General features: G+C 47.4%; 1 protein-coding gene across 1 annotated transcript in view; it reads right to left on the bottom strand.

Moving 5' to 3' along the window:
• GABBR2 (gamma-aminobutyric acid type B receptor subunit 2) overlaps positions 1–17992 on the bottom strand; it is a 426191-nt gene that overhangs the window by 78327 nt on the left and 329872 nt on the right. Inside the window, exons 12-13 of the mRNA XM_017887601.1 lie at positions 11779–11886; positions 2978–3100 (exon numbers count right to left, since the gene is read on the bottom strand). Coding sequence (XP_017743090.1) covers positions 2978–3100; positions 11779–11886 — 231 coding nt within the window. The remainder of the gene's footprint in view (positions 1–2977; positions 3101–11778; positions 11887–17992) is intronic.

Here is a 17992-nt window from a genome sequence, read left to right as displayed (position 1 = left end):
TGGCTACCTGTGTCTTCCCATGGAAGATGCCGGCCGTGGGGTGCTGGGTGGGCTGTGTGGGGGCTGGCTGAGCCATGGCCCTGTTCTAGAGAAGCTCAGCAGAGACTTCTGACTTGCTGGGAGTCCTGACCGGGGAATGTTTGGGATGCTGGGGGAGGAAGTGAGGCAGAGTAGGTTCTCAACTCCAGCGGAGCCAGTGAACACAGGGACACCTCTCCATAGGAGGTAACACTGGTGCTGAAGCTGAAGTCATCTACTTGGCAGAGAAGATTCTGGAAGGGGACACAGCATGAACAAAGGCTAGGACGTGTACCATATTGCAAGGCCCACGCCTGGAATCCTCAGATGCTCAGAGTCCAGAGCACACAAGGGTGTCTGAAGTAGGTAAGGGGGAGGGAGGGATGGGTCACAAAGGTCTTTCATCACCTCTCCCCCAAGCCTAGGCTTTCTGTTTGGAGGTCCTGGACAAAACAGCCCCTTGAAGGAGACTTTAGGATACCTCAGCCCCTGGGCATGTTGTTCAACTACCCTGTTGTGTCTGACAGAGAAGGGTCTGAGAGAAACCAACAGCTTGGTGCTGTTTGGTAGAAAAACGACAATAAACAGGGCTGTGGGTGGACAGATCAAAGGGTTCTGTTACCATAGCAACAGAGGGACAGGCCAACCCTAAAATAAAAGAAGAAAAGTAGGCACCCACCAGAAAAGGTTCTGAGAGAAATCTCAGCACACCCCGGAGGGAGACACAGGAACAGCCTATCTGGGCCTTGCCTTGGACAATCTGGGTGGCCCTGGGCCCTGGATAGCACCTTTCCAGGTTCAGTTTCCTTATCTACACAGAAAGACACTTCTGCAGCACCCTGGGACTCCTTAGTTTGAGAACCAGAGCCTTGGAAAGTCTGAAATGTGCTAGGTTTCCATGCACAGAGCCATTGATAGCCACAGTGCTTATTACAGAATAGAAGGCAGGTAAGAGCCATAATAGCAAATCATCAGCTAGACACATCAGACTGCACAGGTGTACCTTGTCTAAACGGTCCAGTAGGACAGGCATCCCCATTTCCAGAGTCTACTGACTCTGGCACTGTCAGTGTCTCCCTAACACACCTGGAGCCTTGGGAAACCCCAGTGAATACTCAGTTCCCACCTTCATCTAGAATAGAGGCGGCAGCCATTCAGCCTCCCCAGCCCACTGTTGGGCTCCACACTAAGCCACTGTGTCTCGTTCTGTCCACCTGGCCCAGCTCCAGGCCTTCCACAAACTCTGCCTGACTCACCCTGCTCTTATTCGTTGATCTCTCCTGGGCCCTCAGTCTGCCCATTATTCTACTTTTTTCTCCTCATCTGTAGAAGGGGAGAACATCCCTGCCCTACTCACTTCCCAGATCTGTGGCCAATGAACAAAGGTTTAAGAAAGCCTGCAAAACCGCTAAGAGCTGCCCAGGTGTTGAAAGGCAAGGTTAGGTACTGGGTGAGAGGGTAGTTAGTGCTACTGTCACTAACCTGCTGGGTAACCTTGGGTAAGTTATACAGCCTCTCTGGGTTTCTGATTCGTCATCAGTAAAATGACGAAGGACAGCATCTACTTCCTAGAATTGCTGTGAGGATTAAATGAGTTACCACATGATGCCAGCTATCATCATCATCATCGCTCTTATTATCATCATTGCTTGTTATTATCACCGCCACAGGCTCTCCCTAGCTCAGGGGCCCAGTTAGCCAATGATAGCTCTTCCTAGTTTGACATCCTGTCCAGATTTCTAAATTCTGGTGGTGGCCGGGGAATTCTCTTGGGATGAAGTGGGACCCACCCAGCTGTTCTGTTGCCCAACTTGCAGGATGAATGGTGACCAGGTGTCCCCCCATCCAAAAGTAACCTGTCTGCTCGAGTGGACTCAGTTCCTGCCCCCTTGGCTTGTGGGCACAGCCAGTGTTGGGTCCGTCCTCCTTGCTAGTTCTGGTTGTATCTGTCTGGAGTCCCGCTTCCTCTCAGGAATATGTGGAAGGTGGTCAGGTGGAGGGACATATTTCTCCACCTGTTTCATAAATGGCATTCTCTGCTGCTGCTCTGAATGCATAACTTCTTACCGAGCTGAGTAAACCCTCTGTCTCGAGATAAATGAGGCTGAGCATCTTATTGTCTATAAAACCTTCTTGTCTAGAAGGATAAAAGGTTCTGCCCCCAATGCATAGAATGACCATTTCTGGTTTAGTTTAAGAATTCACACTAAATTCCACAAAAAGATTTCTCTAATAAAGCAGTGAGAGAAACAGATTCTTTTTCTCAGTAGAATTTGCTACACTGTACAGAAATCCTACCAAATAGCACACCCCACTGAAGCTCAGCTGTACCCCGCAAAGACAGTCTAACTATTTTAAATGAAAGTCAACAAAACTACAACCTCCAAAGGGACTCAAACTTCCCTAATCTGGAGAATCCTAGAAAGACCAGTGCGAGTTCAGGGCAAGGCTGACTGCAAGACATCTAAAAAGTATATTTAACAGTACTTTTATGTGAGGTTCTTGATTTTAACAACAAATATCTGACATCAAATGTGTGAAAAGAAATATATTGCTCATCACTTTGAAAATAATATCGTACCTAGAAGGAGCTTTCAGAATGTTTACTCCCTAGCAGCACTTTTTAGGAGATTTACTTTAGAATTGGGATAAATACGCAATGCCATTTCTCAAGTGATGGATCTTATAAATGAAGGCTTCTACAATGTATGAGAATATACTCTTTTAAAAAGCCCAATATTTCTCCTTCATTCTGCGTGTATTAATAGTAAAATCAACTTCTTTCACAACATCTTATATTTGGCCTCCCTGGAATAACATGTCTCAGATGGAAGGAAATGGAACTGATGAAGTGTTCCCAGTGGGGTACTGGGCAGTCTGGGTGCTGTGCAGCCTCACTGTCCTCATGTGCCAGGGGCTGCATCTGCAGGCTTCCCTCCTGCCGGCATGGAGGGCTTACCTCCATGCTGTACTTCTCCACTGTCCTCCGCAGGGGGTCCACGGCCTGCCAGCAGATCAGGATACACAGGTCAATCAGCAGCATGCCGCCCACAATCACAAGCAGTTTCTGGTCCTTGATGATCTATAGAGCGGGAAGGAGCGGAGGGGAGCCAATTGAGAGATAGCTTCCCACGCAGCAACTAGGGGCCCAGGTCAGGGGAGGAACCTGCATCATGAACCCCCCAGCTGGAGAGTCTCCTGCGATTCCCCATCACCCACAGGATAAATCCAGCCAAGCTCCTCTGCGTGACATTCAAGGCCTTTCACAAGCTTGACCTTATCACTCCCCAAACACATGTGTATTTTGTTGAAGTTTGGCCACTCCTAGTCCCTGGTCGAGCTGTGATTTTCACCCTCCAGGTCTTTGTAGGTGCTAGTTCTTTTGTCTGGAACACCCTATTCTTTCTATTTGGCAAACTTCTAATAATCCTTAAACACCTCGATCAATTGTCACCTCCTCCATGAAGCCCTCTCTAACTCCTGCAGCACAACTAATTACTCCACAGCACTTTGTTCACATACTTAATTATCAGGAGGAACCACAGTAGTAACAACAATAAGAAGAATAGCTAACATTTAATGAACACTTACTCTGTGCCTGCCTCTAGGTTGATGGTCTCAGAGGCAGTGTCTCATAGAAAGTCAAATATTGTTATTCTTATTTTATGGATGAGCAAACTGAGGCTTAGAGGGGGCTAAGTAACTTGCTCAATGTAATAAACTTAATAAGCAATGAAGCCTGGATTTGGACCGAGCTCTCTTTTCTCCAGAATTCACATCCTCAAACATTTACAGCTCCAATCAGAAGCTATAATTTGTATACACATCTTCCCTCCTCAGTAAACTGGGGAGCCCTAGACAGAAAGAAAGCCCATTTTATTTGTGTTTCCTCAGCACCTAACAGGGTCTGGCATGCAGTAGCTACTTAAAAGTCTGATGAATTGAATTGACATGAAAGAACATAAAAAGAAGAAATATGACTCCCATTCCTCTTTGCAGCCTGGGATATTTTTATTACTCTGTGAGACTCCTAGCCCACTTTACGTCTGTTTGATAGGGATCAGCCGGGGATAAATATTTTCGGTGCCAAAGCTGACCTGTATTTCATTCACTTCATGTTTATATATCCCCTCACTCTCCAGAAAAGCTAATGTGATGAAGTAGTTCTGGGAAAGACTCATGGAAAAACAAACAGAATTCAGGCAGAAGCTTAAGAAATATCACCAGGTTTGGTTTTAACGATTACAGCCATTTTAAAGGAGAAATAAAAACCCGAGGGGCCTTTATGTTACCGAATGTAAAAAGAACACGAGGAAAGTGTTGGCTCAGTGACTGCCAAGGAGATCAAATCCAGCAAAACCGCTTTACCTGGGGGCAGGGCACCAGCAAAGCCCGCTCTGAGATTTTCAAGGATATGGTGAACTGCTGGTGCTTTGCAGAAACCCAGCTTAACTCTCACCCTCTGGGGAACTAGGCAACTACCTGCCAGTCTTGAGAAACTGGGACAAAATGCCTAAGGAGCTTAGCAGTTAGGGGATGGGCTGGAAGGAGCCTCATATCTACGTGATGCTGAACACGGGGCTGTTTGAACCCCCAGGCATTTGCCCAGCTATTCCTGACCCCTGGAAGGCCTGACCTGCACCTTTCTGCTGGCATACTCCTACCCTGATTTCACGGTTGAGCCAAAGCAGCTTCTCCTCCTCCATGAATCTAGGCATACCCTGCAAGGGGCATAGATGGCTTCAAAAGCTGGGCACCAGAATTTTCCGCTTGTAAATGTCATAAAGTAAATCCTTCCAATTTAATGGCTCAAGTATGAAGTCTGAGGAAGTGTATTTTTTTTTTTCTTTTTTTAGATGGTATCTTGCTTTGTCACTTAGACTGGAGTGCAGTGGTGCAATTTAGGCTCACTGCAGCCTCTGCTTCCTTCCCAGGTTCAAGCAATTCTCCTGCCTCAGCCTCTTGAGTAGCTGGGATTACAGGCATGTGCCACTATGCCCAGCTAATTTTTGTATTTTTAGGAGTGACAGGGTTTCACCATGTTGACCAGGCTGGTCTTGAACTCCTGACCTCAAGTGATCCACCTGCCTCGGCCTCCCAAAGTGCTGTGGTTACAGGTGTGAGCCACGGCACCCTGCTGGGACAGTGGAATTCTAAAGGATTTAAAATTAAGTGGACCTGAGTTAGAATTCTAGCTTTGTTCCTTGCTACCTGTGTGACCATGAGCCAATCACTTCCTTGCTCTCATTCTGCATTTCTCATTTGTAAAATGGGCAGGGGTAGGGGAAGGGAGAGAGGAGAGCTTCTGTGTTATTCTCCAAGTACGGTATAAAAGAAAGAACACAGGTTTTGCAAGTAGAAGACCTCATTCTAATCCCAATTCTTGTCAAGCGTGATCTTGAGCAAGTTGCTTAACTTTGCTAGGACTCAGTTTCCTTTTTTTAAAAGTGTGGTCAGTGATCCCTAAATTGTAGTTAGTATAAGAATAAAATGAGATGAGGTACGGAAAGCATTTAGTGTCTGGCACAGAGAAGATGATCAACAAATGGTAGGGTTTTGACAATTAGTGATTCTGTGTTTATGTGTAAGACATAGTGACATCTAGGGGCAAAATGTGATATTGCACCTAAGCTCTACTAGACATGGAACTAATCATCATGTGTGGATGGGTGCATGGTGGGAAGATGCTGAGAATCAGAGGAGAGGAAATGGTTATTTTCCTTTTGGCACCATTCACAAAACCTGGCATGTAACCAGTGTTTGTGACTGAATGGGTTTAGGCTAAGTAGTTATGAATCGTTTTTTATTTATTAATTGTAGAAATATTTATTGAGTGCCTACCCTGAGTCAGGTTCTGTTCTAGGCACTGAGGATGCAACAGTGGACAACATAAACATTCTGCCCTATGAAGCATGCATGTTTGTGGGGAAGACTAGTAGTGAAAATTACACAAGTACACCCGTAGGAATACAAAATACAATGTCAAGTAGAGGTGATTTAAAATAATCTTAAATAATGAAAAGAGAGGGAGGGAAAGAAAAAAAGCACTGATCTGAGCACCAGAGACCCCTTGCATTAGGCAAGGCCATCTCTCTATTCTTAGATTCTTTGACTTCCTTCCTTCTCTTAAGTGCTGCCTGAACTTCTCTCTGGGTTATGTCAGTGCTCACTGATGCTATCACATGCAGTCCTCTCTCTGGGGGTAGGAGGTACTTAGTGGCAGATGACAGCAAAGGCAGATGAGCACCCAGTAATGATTAAGCACCTGGTTCTGGAATCAGATCTAAGTTGGAAATGAACTAACTAGTTGTGTGATCTTGGGTAATTCCCTTCCCACTCTGAACCAGTTTCCTCATCTAGAACATGGGGATAATATTTGCACGTGCCACACTAGATTACGAGAGCCTGGCTTACAATAACTGTTCAACAGATCCAGCGATTTTTACTAAATGTGACTTCTGAGTTGTTTAGAGCAGGGATTAGCAAACTATTGATTTGGCTCACCATCTGTTTTTGTAAATAAAGTTTTATGGGAACACAGCCATGCTCATTTAAATGAACGTACCCTCAATTACAAGGAGGGTAAGGTAGAGAAGAGAAATTTACACCTTTATCATACTATTTAAATGAATGTCATTTGCGTATTTGTCTATGGTTGCTTTCATTCTATAAAAGTAAAGTTGAGTAGCTGCAATCGTGACAGAAGAGCCTGCAAATTCTTACCTATTGACTATTTTGGCTCTTTGCAGAAAAACTTGGCTGATGCTTGGTTAAGAGAAAAGGGCATTTCTTTATTTTTTCAAAAAACTTAAGATTTTCTGACCTATTCAGACTGGCCTTCTACTGGGGCCAACTCATTTCTTCAGGGAACACCATTCAGGGGGAATACAGCATGGATGGTGCCCCTGGGGCTCAGCTCTCCAGTCATCTTTAGATGGCAGATGCTTCAGGATAGCTACTAAAAGCCCTCAGCATTTTCCTTAAGTTGAGCCCAGAGGAAAGTCTGAGGGTTTATCCTCAGATGCTTTTCCCACTCATGTTATTGTCTGCAACAGAATCCAGTCATATTTGTAGTAAACTTCCATTGTCCTCAAAAAACATCTTCCCCCAGAACAGAAGGTGTCATCTCTAAATTTCTACTCTTGTCTCAACGCTTCCATTTGGTCCTAATATGAGGCAAAATAAAGACTGTAATAAACCTTCTCAATTTAAAAAGATTTCACAATTGGTCTTTAGAAAAAAAGTAACATGCTGTAAAAATATGAAATTTGGAAGCGTTAAGTCACCACGTGTTTAATAGCCTTTCATAGGCTTCTTTTCCTTCAATGCTTTCAGAAATGTGGACATATGGGGCATATGGGATGAAGTTTGTATATGTACGTTTGGGGAGGGCAAGCCATCATGGATGGAGGGAGGAGGGGTGGGAGCTATGCAAAGAAGAAAAGGATAAAAAAACTGCATTGAAAAAAGCATGTGATTGCATTTGCAAATTTATATAAATCTAGTATATATGTCAGTTAAAAAAAAATTAAGGGGGCCACTAAAAAAAGTCCAAACTTCTTTAAAAGAAACAAAATAAGTCAGTCACCAAAGGACAAATATTGTATGATTTAACTTATATGAGGTTCCTAGAGGAGTCAAATTCATAGAAAGAATTGTGGTGGCCATGGCTGTGGGGAGAAGAGGGAGTTAATGTAGAACGGGTATGGAGTTTCAGTTTGGGAAGATGAAAAGGTTTGGAGATGGATGGTGATAATGGTTGCACAATACAAATGAACAATATGAACTGCCAAAGGCTTTCAGTACAAGATTTGGTACTAATTTTGTTGTGAAAATGATGAAGGCTGGATAAGTACATTATTCCAGTGTGAGAAACTCTTTGGGGTCACTCTGGGCTTTTTAGTTATTCCAGGAGCTGGTTTGTGGTGCTGTGGTTAAGTACTATTTACCAACCAAATTACAGGAGGGTAGGGTAGAGAAGAGAAATTTATATCTTACCCAAACCACAAACTCAATCACGGAACCAGATTGTTCTGAAAGGGTTGTGACAGGTGTAGTTCAAAATTGGGCTCTTCTTCACAGTTTCAGTTTTTTACATAACCAAGTTGGTTTTCATTGTTATAGTTTCGTTTTTATTGTGGTAAAATGCACATAAACTTTATCATTTTAACTAACCTTTTTTTTCTTTTCTTTTTTTTTTTTTTTGAGCAGGAGCAAGATTTATTGCAAAGAGCAAAAGAACAAAGTTTCCACAGTGTGGAAGGGGACCCGAGTGGGTTGCCCCTAACTAACCATTTTTAAGTGGAGAGTTCAGTGTCATTAACTCAATAGAGGTGGCCCTGATCCCCTCTGTGCATGAACCTTATTGCTCTCATTTCCCTTTCTGTTCCTGATGTCACCCTCACCACCCTTGATGTCATCTCCCCCGCTGGTCCTGAGGCCCTCCTCATCATCACAATCATCTTCCTCTAGATGCTTGGTGACACAATTACCATCCTTTGATGCCCAACCTCTGTCACCTTCTAGTCCTCTAACCTCACACCCTTTAAGGAACTGTTTTAAACCCCACTGTCTCTGACATTATTACCCTTAAAAACAAAAGTAGAAAAAAAGTTTTAAAAGTTAAAAAAAAAAAGTAAAGAAAGTTAAAAAAGTTAAAAAAGTGTGTGTGTGTGTGGGGGCTTGTCTCTCAGATAAGCCCCCTCCCTGGATGCCTGGACCCACTGCAAGCCCAAGCTCTCAGAGTTGGCCCAGACCTTCAGGGGGGATCAAGTTTGCCCTGGCTCAGGCAGTGCAGGAGGAAGTGAGCAAAGCTCGTGGCCTCTGGTGACGACACCACATCACCGCCCTACAGGGAGCTTCCAGACAACTGAACTCCTGCTATTTTCCCTGATATGTTTTGTCGATTGTTGCCAGACAGTTGGCGTGTTGTTGCTTGGCAGTCATGTTAGAGAGCATAAAGGCAGGTTCCTTACCACAGATGACCATAGGGATGAATCACATATTAGCACAAAGGAACCAACACTGTGCTTCTTCCAAACCAGGATGGAGTTGTCATCAACGGCAGAGCAGCACTTAAACCAGAGCCGCAGAGCAGGAGAGGCGCCAGAAGTCACCTAGGCCAGTGGCTCTCTATCCTTGACTTGCTTTGACCGGGGATGGGGAAAGCACAGGCTCCTGGGCTCCTCCCAAGGATTCCGGTTCATTAGGGTCAGGGCGGGGCCCAGGAATTTGCATTTCTAACAGCTTGCAGGCCAGCCACACTCAGAAGACCTGACCGAGACCACAGGTCCCCAACTTCGGCAGTCTATTAACATCAGCAGGGAAAGCTGAAACACTACTGATGCTCAGCTCCCGCCCCAGAGCCCTCGTTTCAACTGGCCTGGGCTGGATGACTTCTTGTAGTTTTCAAAAGGTCCTGTGGGACTGCAGTGTGCAGCCAGAGCTGAGAAACACTGGGGTGGCCAGGCCTCTCATCTCATGGAGAGTTGTCATAAATGCTGCCGGGGCCCAGAGACGCAGGGCCTCTCCAGGCGAGCACAGGGACAGGGCGGCAGAGCAGGCTCTTTCTCCACTCTAAATGCAGCCTGTGGATTTCCTAAGGTGGTTTGGGTGTGGAGCAGGGGGCAGAGAACAGAATATACCTCCACCTCATCTGGAGAGGACAGGGGGCTGCAGTCCTGAAGAAGGACCTTGGCAGTGAAGAGGTGGGTGGGGGGCCTGAGGAGGGAGAGGTATCACCAGGACACCAGGCAGGAGCCCACAGAATCACAGCTAAGGGGACAATACTACATCAATGTATTCCCATTCTACAGATGAGGACACAGAGGTCCTGAAAGATTAAGAGCTTTGTCTAAGGAACACGGCAGATCAGCAGTGGAGCAGAGACTAGAACTCCAGGCTTCTGTTTTGCCTGTTGGCCTCACTGCTCGGGCTGGGTTGCTGTCCACCACTGGCGCCAGGTAACCAGGGAGCAAAATGCAGGCTTGGATGAAAAACTGGAAGAGGCTCCATGTTCCACTGGGATGAGCCTACAGTGAGGATCTGCAGAGGAAGTGTCAGTAAACAGGTGATGCCTACATCAGGATTTGAAGAGTGTGTGCAGGGGGCTAGGGTGTGATGGGTGGGGGACTGAATTGAGAAGAGGCTTTTTGGTACTATGAGACCCCTCCCCTGGTGACAGAAATGGGTGGACTGGGAGGGAACGCTTCCTCCATGACCTCAAATCAAGAAAGAGGCCTTGGTTTCCAGTGAAAAGATCACTGGGTGGCTTGATAGGAGTCTCTGCAGCCTGGGGGACCCTGTGGACTGGTGTCTGACTCCTGCTTGAGAAATCTAATGGGGGATGATGGACTGGCCAGCTGCTCTGAGGATGGAACAAAAGAGAGGCAGCTGCTATAGTGACATCAGCCTTCAGTCCTTAGGTTTGTAGGTGCAAAGGGTGCAGGAGTGCTTTCTGCGCCCCAGATGTGGGCCGTGGGTGAGGAAGAGCTTGTGTGGCCCTGTCCAGGACTAGCTGGAGGGGTGAGGTGACCCCAGGGTGGAGAACTGAAGGATGCTCAGGAGCAGGGCAAGAAGCCACAAATAGCCAATTGGGGGAGCATTTCATCTGCATCAAGAGCATGGCAGGAGAGAAAGTCCCAGTAATGAGGGACCCAGAAAAGCACCGCAGGAGTCTAAAGGGCCCGCTGCAATCCTCACCAGGCCCAGTAAGCCCAATGCCAGCTCCAAGCAAGTAAGGTATTTCCTGCCCCTTCCACCACTCCTAATTCCAACTCCAGAGGTGTTGGACACCTGGGTGGATGGGATGATGGGGAAAGAATGCAGGCTGGCCAAAGAGAGAAGCAGCCAGCCTATACCCCTTTTCCCAAGGCAGGTGGCTGGCCTGCTGCAGGCCTGAGCTGGGAGAGGGAGAAGTTGTGCCAATGAATACTGTTTGAAGTTTTGAATATAATGATAGACTCTACATATTATAATAGTTACTGACCAGAGGACTTTCAAAATCATAAGACTTGCCACAAATTTTATCCAGAAGAAAGGGGAGATCCAATACCACTGCAAGAGTTAAAAAGGACAGTGGTGGACAAAGTTTCTCTATGACTAAGAGTCAAGGTCGGCAACATCATGGCTATACCAAACCTCACGGGTGGCGAATGCAGTCCACGGTGTGAAGGCTGAGCTCCTGTCCTACAAGGGCCTCTTTGAAAACGGAATCATTAAATCCAGTACCAGCCCTGTTTCACTCCTCTCTTTTAAGAGCTCCCTATTGCCCATAAGTTAAAGTGCAGATTCCTTAATGTGGCTCCACCCTTCCCTTCCAGCCTCTCCCTGTACCCTGTCCCCACGAGCTCTAGCCCCGGCCACATCAAGCCTCTCTCAGCTCCTGACCACCCTCCTCCTATCCCCAGGCTGCCATGGATGGTTCCTTTGACAAGGTCCCCAGCATCTCTATGCCCTTTGCTTGGCTAACTCCCACTCACCCTCCAGGCCCCAGCATAGGTGGCACTTCCTCCATGAAGCCTCCCTTGAGTGTTTTGTACCCCATCACTCCCCACATGTCCCCAGCCAGCCCTGATAACCGTGTGTTATAAATGCTTTGTTAACTGTCCGATTTCCCCAGTAGGCTGAAGGGAGCAGGAGGTAGGGACTGTGTTTAGCTTGGATCCCCAGCAAATAGCTCAGTGCCTGGAATATAGTATATACTTGCTAGATAAATGCTGAGTGAACACTGCTAATACCCTGAAACAGGAGAGTGATTACCTTCTTCTTCATTTTCACATTTTTGAAGATGGCGTGGACTCTCCAAGTCTTTGCAAACATGGCCCCAAAAGCAGTTGTGTAGCCCACGGTGAGAATCCAGGTCCTGACCTAGAAGCCAGGAGAAAACAGAGGCATTGACCTTCCTTAGGTAGACGGACTTCACCAGGTATGAGACCACCCTGCAGGGGGACTTTTCACGATGGGGAAAAATACTCCCCTCTACATATCGTTGAGTTTCACTGGCATCTTTCAATCAAATTTCCATTTAATAGGCATTTAGTTCTATCAGTTGCCTACCAGACCCGGGGCACTGGGCACACAGAAGTGCAAGATTCAAATCCTCCCTTAGATGGGCCTAGAGAGAGGCAGGCAGAGAGAGAGCCATAGACAGCTGAGGTACCACCAAAAGGTGATGGATGGTCCAGCCCTCTGGCCTTCACTTCCCCTCCTCCCTTCCTTCTTCCTGTTGCCCAGCCCTCGCCCCACATGGTCAGGCCATGTGGCCACTACTGTCCAGTGTGACTTTGGAAGGCCAGTTAGTCAGCACAGGCCAGCCTGGCCACTGAGCTCACACTTAGACCTTGGTCCCTGCTCAGGACTGAGGCCCTGTCTGGCTCTTACCTATTCCTCAGGACCAAGGTGTGCCCTGACACCTAGCCCTGGGTTGGTGGCTAATGGGAACAGCTGGCCCTGACATGAGCCTACAACTTGGATCCCTTAGGGCTGGAACAGGCTGGCCACCATCTGTTAGGTTTTAGGGGCCTCCAGGACGCCCACCTTCACCTGTACTGCATCACTCCCAGAACCCCCAACCCTCACCATTTAGACTGGACACCCTCTAATACCCAGGAGACTTGCACATCTCCAGGTGGGGGCCCCACATCATGGTCCAGCCCTGAGCTGTGCACCACTGAGTTCTGGGGCCTCCCACTCACTGGGACAGAAAAGCCACGTGCCCCATGAGCTGCAGCTCTGAGCTTGGGTCTTTGCTTTCCCTCAGCTCTGTTGAGCTTAGTTTCCTTTGAAGGGCTCCAACCTGCCTTGGCTGAACACAGGCAGAAAGGTGGATGTGGTAGGGGAAAAGAGAGGCAGCCAGGCTGCAGCAGACAGCTCAGGCCCTCTGCATCCAGAGGAACTGAGCACAGCAGCTTTGCTTGGCTTCCCCAGGCCCCTTCTAGTTCAGGGCTGGCTGCCACCAGCACAAGCAGGAAGTTTCCAAGAAATGTTCCCAGCCCATTCCCCTTACGGATTCATTCTGCTCCTGCCTTTCCGGCAACTTGACTCTCCGGGTTTTCAGAGACAGAACATTTTGCATTTCCATTTTATTTGTAAAAATAGGAACTATTTTTAGACTGCAAGGCCAACCCACTAAATCAAGGGAAGGACAACAGTATCACAGCACTTGTTCGGAAACACAGGCCTGTGAAGCATGAATGCTGCGAGGGTACAGGTGGGCACTGAGCCTTCTATTTTCTTTTTCTTAAAATTTCACAAACAAGGAGAAATCAGACGGGTAAAAATGAACCACAGTGCTTTAGAAACAATGTAGAATGGCCACATTATTAACCAGATGATCATAAAAGGATATGAGAAAAGTATACAAAACAGGGAGGGGGAAAGAGCCAAAGATAGAGAATTTAGACCTGAGCATATTCAGTGACCAGAAAATACGTTTGTCATCTGTCAGAGATGCATGGGGCTTGACAGTTCATCTTATTCATTCATTCATTCACTCGCTCATTAGTTTGCTGGGTCACTCATTCATTAGTTTGTTCATTTGTTCATCTTCAACAAGTATTATTAGGCCGGAGGCAAAGTATATAATAATAAAAACAAACAACAACTAAAACAACAAACACCAAGGTGATTTTTTGGAGGTGTCAGTTAAGCGAGGAAATCCCTTAACAGGTGAAGAAACTGAGGCCCAGCGCATTTAAGATATTTCCCTTAACCATGCCACACAGCTCCAGAGCTGAGCCTGGAACTCGATGCTTCGTCCTGGTCCAGGCCTCTCTCCCCAACATCCTGCTGCTGCCTCCTCCTCAGATGGAGTCTCCTCAACTCAAATCAGGTTCATTTACACCTAGGAGCCAGATGTCAAAGGACCAGGACACACCCAGAGGGGGTAGCTGACCAACGTGTAACACCCTTCGGGGACCTCAACACACTTGTAAAGCTAATTTATTGACACGACTGTTAAGACCAATGGTCTACAGCATGTTTGATAACGTTCTCTTGAACATGTTTAATTTTACAAATTACCATATACAGACCATAAGCATTTTAAAAAGGACAAAGATGAAGTAATATCATCATTTTTACCTCATCCTGTGGCTGACAAAGATCTGTTTTGAGGAGATGTTTTACTCCAGTGTGCTAAGCATTTTTTTTTTTTTTGTAGATGAGATCTCACTGTCACTCAGGCTGGAGTACAGTGGTACAATCACAGCTCACTGCAGCCTCCATCTCCAGAGCTCAAATAATCCTCCTACCCCAGTCTCCTGAGTAGCTGGGACTGCAGGCATGCACCACCATGCCTGGCTAACTTTTGATTTTTAGTACAGATAAAATCTTGCTATATTGCCCAGGCTGGCCTTGAACTCATGAACTCAAGTGATCTTCTTGCCTCAGTCTCCCAAAGTGTTGGGAGTATAGGCAAGAGCCACTGCATCTGGCCTTACTGTGCTAAGCATTCTTTTTTTTTGTTTGTTTTTTTTGAGACGGAGTCTCGCTCTGTCACCCAGGCTGGAGTGTGGTGGCCGGATCTCTGCTCACTGCAAGCTCCGCCTCCCGGGTTCACGCCATTCTCCTGCCTCAGCCTCCCGAGTAGCTGGGACTACAGGCGCCCACCACCTCGCCTGGCTAGTTTTTTGTATTTTTTAGTAGAGACGGGGTTTCACCGTGTTAGCCAGGATGGTCTCGATCTCCTGACCTCGTGATCCGCCCGTCTTGGCCTCCCAAAGTGCTGGGATTACAGGCTTGAGCCACCGCGCCCGGCCTAAGCATTCTTAATATTTGCTTTAACTTATGTTTTCTTTGAAACAATCATTTCCAGGCCACTTGTCTATTTTGTGAGGGCTAAATTCATTAAGACTCAACCATCTAATTGGTCGTTAGTTAAAACTCAATAATATAAATTTAACCTGGCATCTGGAAATTGCAATATGTTGCCATAAACTAAAAGCAAAGAATAGCTGAGGATGCCTGAGCAGAAAAGAGTTAACATAGCAGGCCTGAGACCGTTGTCTTTAGGAAGGTCTGATTTGAAGGTTGGTCCTTAGCTGGTATCTGAGAGCTTGGATTCTGGATGGTTCCCACCATCTCCTCAATGATAAGAGCAGCTCACTGTGCCTAAACGGGTTGTGCAAACAACATGGTTTATGCTGAACACTGCCTTCCTTCTGCGAGTCTGGAATTTTGTTATGTAGTAGGCAGACGGTGTCAACATATCCATCCCCCAACTAAAATCCCTGGGCATGGCATCTCTAATGTGCTTCCCTGGGCAGCATTTCACATATGTGGTCGCTACTCATTGCTGGGGGAAGTAAGCGTGTCATGTGCACCTCTGCCGTGATAGGGCTATCAGAAGCTGGCACCTGGTTTCCCCTGGACTTCACCTCCCCATGTGCCTTTTCCTTTGCTGATATTGCTGTGTATTCTTTCAGTGTAATAAGTCATAGCTGCGAGTATGACTGCACGCTGAGCCCTGAGAGTCCTAGTGAATCACTGAACTTGGGGGTTGTCTTGGAGACTCTCAATGCTGCATCCCATTGCTGTCTGGTGTAGAGAACTGACTAACCACCTTGTCTTTGGGAGCGTTCCTGCCTACAACCACCAGACACCTACTGCCAGGGCTCCACAGTCAGTCCCTGTATTAAGTGTTAGTCCAGCTTAAGCTTCTGGGATTTAAACCCATTGCTGCCCCACAGACCCCTCAGGTTAAACTCCAAATTCTTAGCAGGCAGGGTGCAGCCCCCTCCACCCTACCTCTTCTGATATTCCTCAAGCCATCCTGCACTGCTCAGTCTTTCCCCTCACATCACACTGGTTCATGCTGCCAGGTCTGACACGTGCTGTTTCCTCCACCAAAATGCCATTCCTTGTTCAATGTTCTTCACAACTTCTCATGCATCCTCTGAAATCCAAGCTTATGAGCCACTTCCTCTGAGAAGCCTACTGAGACCTTGCAGGGAGGTCCTGACCACTTCCTCCTCACGACTTCTGCCTTCAAGCATGTTTCTGCTCTGCTGGTCACACAGAGATGACATCTATCTGATCACCTGTTTGCCTCTCCCACTAGATGAAGCTACTGGGAGGCAGGGCCTGCTGTGCCCACCTTTAAATCTCTGGAGCCAAGAGGAGACAATCAGGCTGGATGGGCCAGTTTAAGAGGTTGTAAACCCTTTGTCACCACAGATGTGCAAGTTGAGCCCAAGCAAGCAAAATAAAGGAAGACCACAGAGAGAACTGGAGCATTTGATAGCAAAAGAGGCTGAGCTCATGGCCTCAGCTGTCCCTTCTACATGCTGTCTGGCAGGTAGTGAGCTCCCCATCACTCCACATATTCAAGCAAAGCTTGGAAGACCCCCCCGCCCCCGCCCCGCTTCTCCCCCTCCATCAGAATGCTGCAGGGGCATTTCCTGCACTGAGGGAGGTTTCATTTAATGACATCCAGGTGCCTCCCTTCTACGTGGCTCTATGATGCCGAATAAACTAGAAGGTTTCATCTGAAGGGTTCTAATGATTCTGTTTTCCAATATGTTACCACCAATACAAGTCTCTACTGATTCATCAACACCAACCAGCTACGTCACTTTTTCTCCTAAAGTCTTACATGTGTTTATTTTTCTGATTTAACATCTTTCTTTTTCTCCCCTTAGCCATCAAGTACTCAGCCCACTCTGCAAACTGCCTTGAACATAATACATCCATGGGGGAAGACAAACTTTCGGCAGGCAGCGCCCATCTCCGTCTCAGCTATGAAAAAGGAAAAAGAAATGAGAGCACATCTCCAAACGGAAGGAAGCATCTATGGCCAGAACAATTCTGCTCAGCCGCTTGCTCCATTGATTTCACGAAGCACGCCTGGCCGGGTGAAGGGCTTTCAATGCCCTTCTGGGGATCAGCATGAAAATGGACACACAACCTCTGCTGGCAGGCCTGCTCTGACAGGTGATGGACGGGAGGACGGGACGCTGTGCTCCGGGTCTCCTTGTTGCCACAGATTCATGTGGGCTTCAGGCCAACAAGTCGGAGGGAGGCGCAAGCTCTGGTGGCTGACTGGACACAAGGGCAAGTCACTCTCCTGCTGTCCAAAAGCTTCTTCAAGGGCCTTTTATTTCATTCTGACTGCTCATTCCAGGTGATCAATAGGGAGGAGGAGGGAAGAAACTCCCAGAGTGCCCCAAAGCAAGACCCAGACCACTGTGAGGTATGAGGTGGGGGAGGTGAGAGGCCTGAGGTCTCCAGGACCCGTCTTGTCTTCTGGGGCAGGGGCGACAGATAAATCCTGAAGTATAAGACTTTGAAGAGCAGCTTCTAGAAACAGCTCTAAAAAACCCCATCTTGCTCAGGGTCTTTTGGGTAAGACCTGTACAGAAAATCTTCTCTGGAGTTTAGAGTATAGCAGAGCCTTTCTGGGGGAATGGTGCAGGGGACAAAGGTGACTCGGGACCTGCAGGAGCACTTTGGAACCCAAGTCAGGGCCTAGGGGGCATCTTAGGAGCCTTGGGGCAAATCAGAGAGAGGTTCCCCCTCTGGGAGGAGAAATTTCTGAAAGGCATCCCCTCTGGGCCCTTTCTGAATGACTCTACTCCTCAAGGCCCTTGAAGCCAATAGACTCCGAGAACTTGGCTCAAAGAGCAGATCACAGGCCAAAATTCAGCTCCTGCCCCTGATGCCAACACCCTTGTGTAGTGCAGAAAGTGCACACTGCCCTTAGCAGCCTTGGCCTGGGTCACAGAACAGTGCAGAATGAGGAAGAGGCCTTTCTTCCTGTTCCCCCACAACCCCAGAAGGTGCCTCAGGACTGGAGGTTGGGGAGGTTTTGGAAGAGCAGCATTCTCAGATGGGTGGTGGCAGGCAGGGGTGGGGCGTGGTGGGGAGGGGGCTGCTATGTGCCTTCATGCAGCTCTATGGACAGAAGACATGGACGAGTGGGCATCAGGGTCAGAGAGGAAGGACTGAGTGACCACATCATGTGATTGCAGCTGCT

The sequence above is a fragment of the Rhinopithecus bieti genome, unplaced genomic scaffold, assembly GCF_001698545.2.
Source record: "Rhinopithecus bieti isolate Rb0 unplaced genomic scaffold, ASM169854v2 scaffold_16773, whole genome shotgun sequence".
Taxonomy (NCBI): Eukaryota; Metazoa; Chordata; class Mammalia; order Primates; family Cercopithecidae; genus Rhinopithecus; species Rhinopithecus bieti.
This window is presented reverse-complemented; position numbering and strand designations above follow the sequence as displayed.